Here is an 8,127-nt window from a genome sequence, read left to right as displayed (position 1 = left end):
GCTGACCCATGTTTGTTTTGTTTTGGCAACGTGGGTGTGTTCTTGGGAATATAGGTGGAAGGCAGTGGAACCGTGGCGTGTGATTGGGATTCTTGCCTGGAGCAGTCCGTTAGTTATCTTTTATGTCTGATTCTTATTGGAATGATGTAATAACGTAGTTTACTTTTTGCATGGCATGAGAACATGGTAGTAAGGACTATTATTAAGAGAGTCTGTTTGATGTTTTGTTTGGACGGGATAATATCTTAATAAAGCAATGGCGGATAATTATTGGGATTATTTTAATTTAAGTTGATTCTTTTATGACATGGATGTTAGGGTTTTGTATGTGTAGTATCCCCCGTCATAGTCTGAGTTTTTAAACAAGTGAACCTAGTGATGTTTGAGATATTTATATTTCAAACATTCACTTTGTTATTGTTTAGAATTTCGGGCTGTGACAGTTATGGAATACAGTCTCGGAACCCACTTGTACCAACTTACGGAATAATTGATACAGGAAGTGTCCTAACTTGGCTCCAATGTCTTCCTTGCGTACACTGTTACAACCAGTCCAAACCCATATTTGACCCTGCTAAATCATCTACTTTTCAAGTGTTGTCTTGTAATGACGCTGGGTGCAATTTGATAAAAAGAAAAGGATGTTTTTTCCGATATAAATGCACGTATTCCATGACATATGGAGGCGGCTCATCTTCAGTTGGGGATATTGCACAAGATACACTTAGCTTCAATAAGGAGATTGATGGTTACTTTACGCGTTCCCTTGTCTTTGGTTGTGGTCACAGAAATGAGTACACTTCATCTTACAAAGAGAAAGTGCCAGGAATAATTGGTCTGAATAGAGCACCTGAATCAATAGTGATGCAAATGTTTGTTAAGAAATTTGCTTACTGTCTTCCTTATTATAATGTTGCTTATGGAGATGGCTATATAAAGTTCAGCGAGGCCGCTTCTATACCTGGGTTAAAAACTCCACTTTTGTCGATAAAGAATTCGGATATGTACTTCTTGGACTTGGAAGGCATAAGTGTCGATTACTCGAGACTTCCGATTCCCGAAGGGACATTTAGTGTGAAAGGTAAAGACAATGAAACTGGAGGTTTTTTAATTGATTCAGGAAAGTCATTCACAGTTCTCAACGAGACCGCATTTTATATAATGAGGTACGAATTGGCCAGAAAAATAAATCGGCAGACAGTCGATGATCCAGATAAAGTTTTCCAACTATGCTACAAGGGTGCATATTTCCCTTCTCACTCTATAACGTTACATTTCAAAGACGCAAATTTGCAATTATCAAAATGGAATACGTGGATAACTCTAGATGATGCTGATATGGTTTGCCTGGCCATGTTTCCAACAGAAGGTGTGTCTGTATTGGGAAACTTTCAACAACAAAACTATAATGTTGTTGGCTATGATTTGCAAAATAATGTAGTTTCTTTTCGTGAAACTTATTGCGATAATTAAAATTAGGGTGATTTTGGACACACCCATAAAACCACTCCCATACCCTATTTATCTATCTATTAACTCTACTTAAGTTCTGTCCTTTCCTGTCCTCTCAATCAGCCACGTCAGAAAATCAGTTATTCTAAACATTTGTTCCCCCAAATAGTCCAAAGAAAGTTGTCTCTTCGCTAACGTTGTGTGTACTCCCGCCTATTCGGCGCTCTCTTTTGTTTACAGTTTTTTTTATTTTAATCCGCAGCAACTACTTACAGTTACCAAGCTTCCCATTTCTTTTTTCGTGCGCGTGAACAGTTTTGGTTACAGTTTTGGTTCGACAAAGAAGAATGGGAAGCCAAGTATGTTATTAAGTAGTGGCATTTTCAATTCAATTTTTACAAATGAATTTACTCCATCGCTGCCTATACTTTCCTCTTATTGTCTACAGTTCTTAATACAAACAACAATACAAATGGTGAAATGAGAACAATTTTATTTTCAAACATTTTTCTTTGTTTTCACTTTTAAAATCGTCCTCATTCTCAATAGTTTCCAGATAATCGATTAATTTTATCTTCGCTGTTATTACTTGTATTGGGTTTTTCATCTGCTCCACACAACATTTGATCTTTGTAAAATTGATTTTCATTTTTGCGGGATGATTACTTATCAAGGAATCTCTGCGTTTGTCGCCCCTATTTCCTTATCTTTTCCGTGTTCTCCTAATAGAATATTTTTTTTTTTTATTTATACAGTTATAAATTTCACTTTTTCACGAAATCGATTGAGGTATTGTGAATGACGTTTTCTGCCCACAACGGTAACCATGAACATTCCACATGAAACTGATTTGGTTGCGGTGCAGTCCTTAGAGCATCTCTAGGTGGTGGTAGTATACTCTTCAAATTTGAAGAAAAAATTTGAAAAATCTGGTCCCAAATTTCGACCAATTCTAAGTGGTCGCAAATTCCATTAAAAAAAAACAACTCACGCGACATTACCACTGCAATAAGCTAAAATGATATCTTGGGGTATGAATCAATGGAATGGATAAGTTGAGTCGCTTCCAAGCACTGTCCTTCTATCCAAACTTATTGCATTTTGTTTTTTCAAAGGTCGGTATGCATACGTTGTCTTGCCGTTAATTGTGTTTCGAACAAGTTGACACAACTAAGAGGTAGCCTCCCTTTCTAAAAGTACACTTTAAAATTTTCTCATTCAAATTTGCTATTCAGTTATAACGTTTAAATTTTTAAGTGGGTGTAATTGTTTGTTTCAAATTTTGAGTATATTTTTAAATATTTAGGATCATTTCCCTTCATTTCCTCTGAGAAAGGTATACCATCCTTCCCTCTCTATTTACTTTTTAATTTATTCACTCTTTTCTTAAATTACAATTTCACATTCTCTCTGTTTCCTTTCGGTGAAATGCTAATAAGTATTGCGAATGATTTTCTTTTTCTTCACCATCCATGTCGAGTTGCAGATTGAAGAGATTCTTTTGAAATCATTTGAGTTCCCTGCAAATACAATGTACTCCATTGGTCTTTTTCCCATCATTAGATTTCTTCGCAGAATGGTAAACGCCCCTTTTCACCCTCTCAATTTACTTTTTAATTATTTACTAAACGAAATTTATTAGTTACAAAATTATTGGCTTTATGTTCACTTCTTTCTCCTTAATTCTTACTCAATATTTCTAATTTCTCACACTATACTCATACTACAATATATTGATTTGCTTTAGTCTATACTCTGACTTCTTATCTCTTTACAATGGTGGTTTCCTTATTTCCATAGTACTCGAGTTCATTTTTTCTGTTATGTTCTAAGCACTTCAATGCATTTTTTTTTTTTGCTTTGTTCTATCGTCAGTTTATCATTCAATATTTGTGTGTTCAATATTTGTTTCTGAACACAGATTGCTTCAAGCAACAATGGTCTCTGTTACCGTGGAGGAGGCTAGGAAGTCAAGATTCCTTCGGAAAAATATCCTTGGGCAGAGACTCAACAAAAGGAAGATTAATTTAGTGCGCAATCAGTTTTCGAGGAAATGGACCATGCCAAGTTTCCCAAGTTCTAATAACTCAGTGCCTGCAGTTTGCGTATATTCTCATACCATTGTTCATGTGGATGGTACATCTACAATGACCACAACTATGTCAAACAGTGCACCTCAATCGTGTTGCGATTTTAAAATGGAGATAAATCACAATGATTGACAACACGCAGTCCACATGCAAGCTAGCACTTTTGGAAACAACCAAGCCAATGATGTCGGTGGATATTCACAGAGTGGTGAAAGTACCTCAGGTTTGGAGAACGTTATTTTTTTATTATTATTATTTTTTTTATATTTTTCCTTTTCAAACTTATTTTTGAGAGAAACGTTGTATTTAGCTAACATGGAAATCGCTATTATTTTTATATTGATTATTACTTATAAGTCATATCTTGGAAACACGCTATTTGGGATCACCTAATCAAATATGTTGTCATTGTGGAGCATTCACTTGGTATGTAGAAAAGAATGATAAGGGAAAGACTACGGGAACCATGCCACCTGGATTTTTGGATGAGCTATTCGAATGTGATGGAGGCAGGACACAAGATTTTAGAAAAAACATTCGCGCTTACAATATGATATTTGCTTTCACATTGATGGGTGGGAAGGTTGATAGGAAGATAAATAATGGGCGGGGAGCATGTACCTTTTGGATTAAAGGTCTGAATTATCAGGCTTGGCACGACATGTTACTGCCTAACAAAGGATATAAACCCAAGTTTGCACAATTATACATGGTACACACATAATAGATTCACTCAATCAAGATGAGAGGGATGACACCTTAAATCCTAAAATTGTTGTGGAAGGACTTATAAAGGTATTAGATGACAATAATCATCTTGCTCAAACAATTAGAATGGCGCAATATTGGTTTCAGCAGACTGACTTCTTAGATGTTAGTTTGTGAATTATTGGAAGTCGTCGAAGAAATGGTAGGCAATAAAAATGTCTAACTTCATCTGAGGTTTATAAAACATTGTATGGTGGGTAATGGGTTAGAAAGCATTGATGGTCGAGATATCATTGCAGATAGAAAGGATACTGAATTGAAAATAATCAGTGTTTTGTGTCCAAGTTAACATTTTATGGTTATGTAATATCCACAGTTGTTTTCTTACGGGGAAAATGGTTTTATAGTTAGCATCCCTTATCGTGATATCCGATGAAGGACTTTTAAACCTAAAAGGTCAACATAAGAGAGTTATATGCCTATATAGGACTCAATAAAGTTTTAGTGAAGCAGGTCAGACGTTAATTTGTGTTGGAAATGTGAAGGAATTTGTGTCCTCATGGGTTTGAACCCATGACCTTTTGTATCTACTACACTCTAATGTGGGGGGCTTTAGTCCCACATTGGTTACTAAACTTAAAACTCTTAAGTTTATATTGGTTGTGTCCTTATGGAGGGATAGTGTAGAGAGATATAAGGAGGTGCTCGCGCGCACACAAGGCCTCCTTGGTTTGGGAGCTCCAGAAAACCTTAGTCTTGGCGTGTGCCCAAATCCACCCAATTGGGCTTCAGCGTGGGGGCAAATCCACCCAATTGCTTCTTTTGGTCTTCTTTCCAAAACTGATCACTAGACTTGTTTTCGCGGAATCTTTTGGTCTTCTTTATAAAACCAAACTCTCTTTGTTTATCAAACAGGTGAACCGCGCCTTATTGTTCTTCAAATCAAAAACCCGTCTGGAGTATGCTGAGAGTTTCTACTGAGCAGGTCATTGGCTGGTGACACGCTCATCCATTGTTGTATCCTGGGAGACGTGCGCTTGAGGCTGGCAGCAACCATACCGGCAGCGTTCTTCGTCTTAAGGAAATTGTGCCGAGCACAATCCTCAGTGATAAGTTTTACTTGCTTTCTTATTACTATTTTTCGATACTAGTTAATTACAATCTTAAGAGGAAGAAACTTGTGATTATCTAGTATTGTGCTCGCTTGTTCTTTATACTGCTAAAATGGAAAAACCTAGTGCTAAGTCTGTCAAACCTGAGATTTTTTATGGTAAAAATTTTAAGCTACCGGGCGATGAAAAATGCGGTTTTATCTGACTACTCTGAAACTGGTTGAATGGATTTCGATTGAGAAACCCATTTACAATGAAAATGAAGATGAACCTGGTCGTTCTGGTGGTGTGGACAGATGGGAAAAGAAAGATTATTTATGTCGAAATTATATACTTGATTGTCTTTCCCTTGATTTGTATGATGTTTATGCTGTGTGTACGACTGCTACAGAATTGTGGAATTTGCTTGATAAGAAGTATGCTACTGAAGATGCAGGTTCTAAGAAGTTTCTTGTAGGAAAGTTTCTGGAATTCAAGATGGAAGATGGGAAATCTGTTGTTTCTCAAGTGGAGGAGCTGCAAATAATCATTCATGAGATTTTGCAGGAAGGTTATAAAATCTGCAAAGGTTTCCAGGTTGCTTCCATAATTGAGAAACTCCCTTCCTCGTGGAAGGAGTACAAAAACAGTCTCAAACATAAGAAGAAAGAGATGTCCCTAGAAGATCTGATCGTCAACCTTCGGATCGAGGAGGATAACAGGAAGGCTGAAATCAATGTGGAGACTTCAGAAATGAAGGCTAAGGCTAACCTGGTTGAAGGTAACGCTGCTAGTTCTTCTAAGTCTAAATCAACTAAATTCCCCGTCAAAAAGAAACCATATGCGAACAAGAATAAATAGTCCCAACCTCACTTTAAAAAGAAACCTTACAATCCTGAAATTCATTGCTATATGTGCGGATCTCGAGGTCATATAGCCCCGAACTGTAAATTCAAAAAAGGTCCGAATGATGGGAAGAAAGATAAGGCACAAGCAAATGTAGTTCAGGATGGTAACTTTTCTGCTGTGGTTACCGAGGTTAACTTGGTGAGTAACATGATCGACCGGGTGGGTAGACACCGGGCTACCAAACACATCCGTGTGGCACTAAAAGTGCATTTAAGGTCCTTCACTCCTCGGGAGAAGGAGAAAGTCCGTTCATGGGTAACTCATCCGCTTCTAGAGTTGAAGGAAAAGGGACTCTTTAAATTGGAAGTTCACTTCGGAAATGTTCTTAATTTGAAGGATGTTCTTTATGTTCCCGAAATTAGGAAAAATCTGGTTCGGGTTCCCTTTTAAGTAAGAAGGGGTTCAAACTTGTCTTTGAGTCCACAAATTTGTTCCGACTAAGGGGAACCTTTGTGGGTAAAGGTTATTTAGATGAAGGCTTGTTTAAGCTCAATGTAACTGATTTTGAATTTAATAAAGCATCTACTTCTTCTTATATGGTTGAAGTCATTTGATCTGTGGCATAGTAGACTTGGACACGTTAATAATGTTTCAATTAAAAACCGATGCATCTAGGTAACATATCCAAGAATACTATTTCTAAAAATAAGAGATGTGAAGTATGTGTAGAATCTAAATATGCTAGGAAACCTTTCAAAAGGTAGAAAGAAACACCGAAGTTGTTGGCATTGATTCACACCGACTTATGTGATCTTAAAGGTTACATGACTAGAGGAGGTAATAAATATTTTGTTACATTCATTGATGATGTTTCACGTTTTGGCATGTTTATCTTGTTAAGAGTAAGGATGATAGCTTAGCTAACTTTATTTCCTTTAAAACCGAAGTTGAGAACCAGGTTAGACAAGAAAATAAAAATAGTTAGGTCTGATAGAGGAGGTGAATATTCTGTCCTTTCAATAAATTTTGTGAAAATAATGGTATTGTACATGAGACCACCATGCCTTTATGCTCCCCAATCCAATGGGATAGCAGAGAGGAAAAATAGGACTCTCAAAGATATGATCAATTCAATGATCAATAGCTCACGGGGCTTCTATGAACCTATGGGGGGAGGCTTTGCTAACGGCCTTGTTATATTCTGAATAAGATACCTTTTAAAGACACGATAAAACTCCATATGAGATGTGGAAAAATAGGACACCGACTTATTTATAGATTCTTTAAAAGTGTGGGGGTGTTTGGCTAAGGTATCTATACCAACACCCAAGAGGACTAAACTTGGCCCTAAAACTATAGATTGTGTCTTTATTGGGTATGCACGTAATAGCAAAGCCTCTGCTGGTTTTAGTTTTCAAATCTAAAAATAAATTTGTTGATGATAATACCATTATTGAGTCTAGGGATGTCAGTCTTTTTGAGGATAAATTCCCATTTATTGAGAGATCGGGGAGGGACTCCGAAGTTCTTCTACACTTGCTCCTAGAGTTCGAGAAGATTCTTCTTCACAAGATGAAATTGAACTCGGGAGGAGCAAGAGACCTAGGACTAACACCTCTTTTAGACCTGATTTCCTTTCTTTCTTGGTAGAGGATGATCCTCGAGACCTATTTAGAGGCAATGTCATCTTCCTCATGCCATTTTTGGAGGGAGGCCATTCTATGAATATGAGTCCATTATAACCAATAACACTTGGGAGCTGGTTGAGTTGCCCCCTGGTTGTAAAACTATTGGGAATAAATGGTTATTTAGAAAGAAACTTAAGACAGATGGATCCATTGATAAATATAAAGCAAGATTAGTAGCAAAAGGCTATAAACAGAAAGAAGGGTTTGATTTCTTTGATACTTACTCTCCTGTGACAAGGATTACATCTA

General features: G+C 36.9%; 1 protein-coding gene across 1 annotated transcript; it reads left to right on the top strand.

The window, feature by feature from the left end:
* Positions 1-672: 672 nt before the first annotated feature.
* Positions 673-1,473, top strand: LOC147495544 (aspartic proteinase nepenthesin-1-like). The gene has a single exon (XM_086568398.1). It carries the CDS (start codon positions 673-675, stop codon positions 1,471-1,473), a length of 801 nt encoding a protein of 266 aa, XP_086424524.1.
* Positions 1,474-8,127: the final 6,654 nt, after the last annotated feature.

Source organism: Coptis chinensis, chromosome 6 (genome assembly GCF_015680905.1).
Source record: "Coptis chinensis isolate HL-2020 chromosome 6, ASM1568090v1, whole genome shotgun sequence".
NCBI lineage: Eukaryota > Viridiplantae > Streptophyta > Magnoliopsida > Ranunculales > Ranunculaceae > Coptis > Coptis chinensis.
This window is presented reverse-complemented; position numbering and strand designations above follow the sequence as displayed.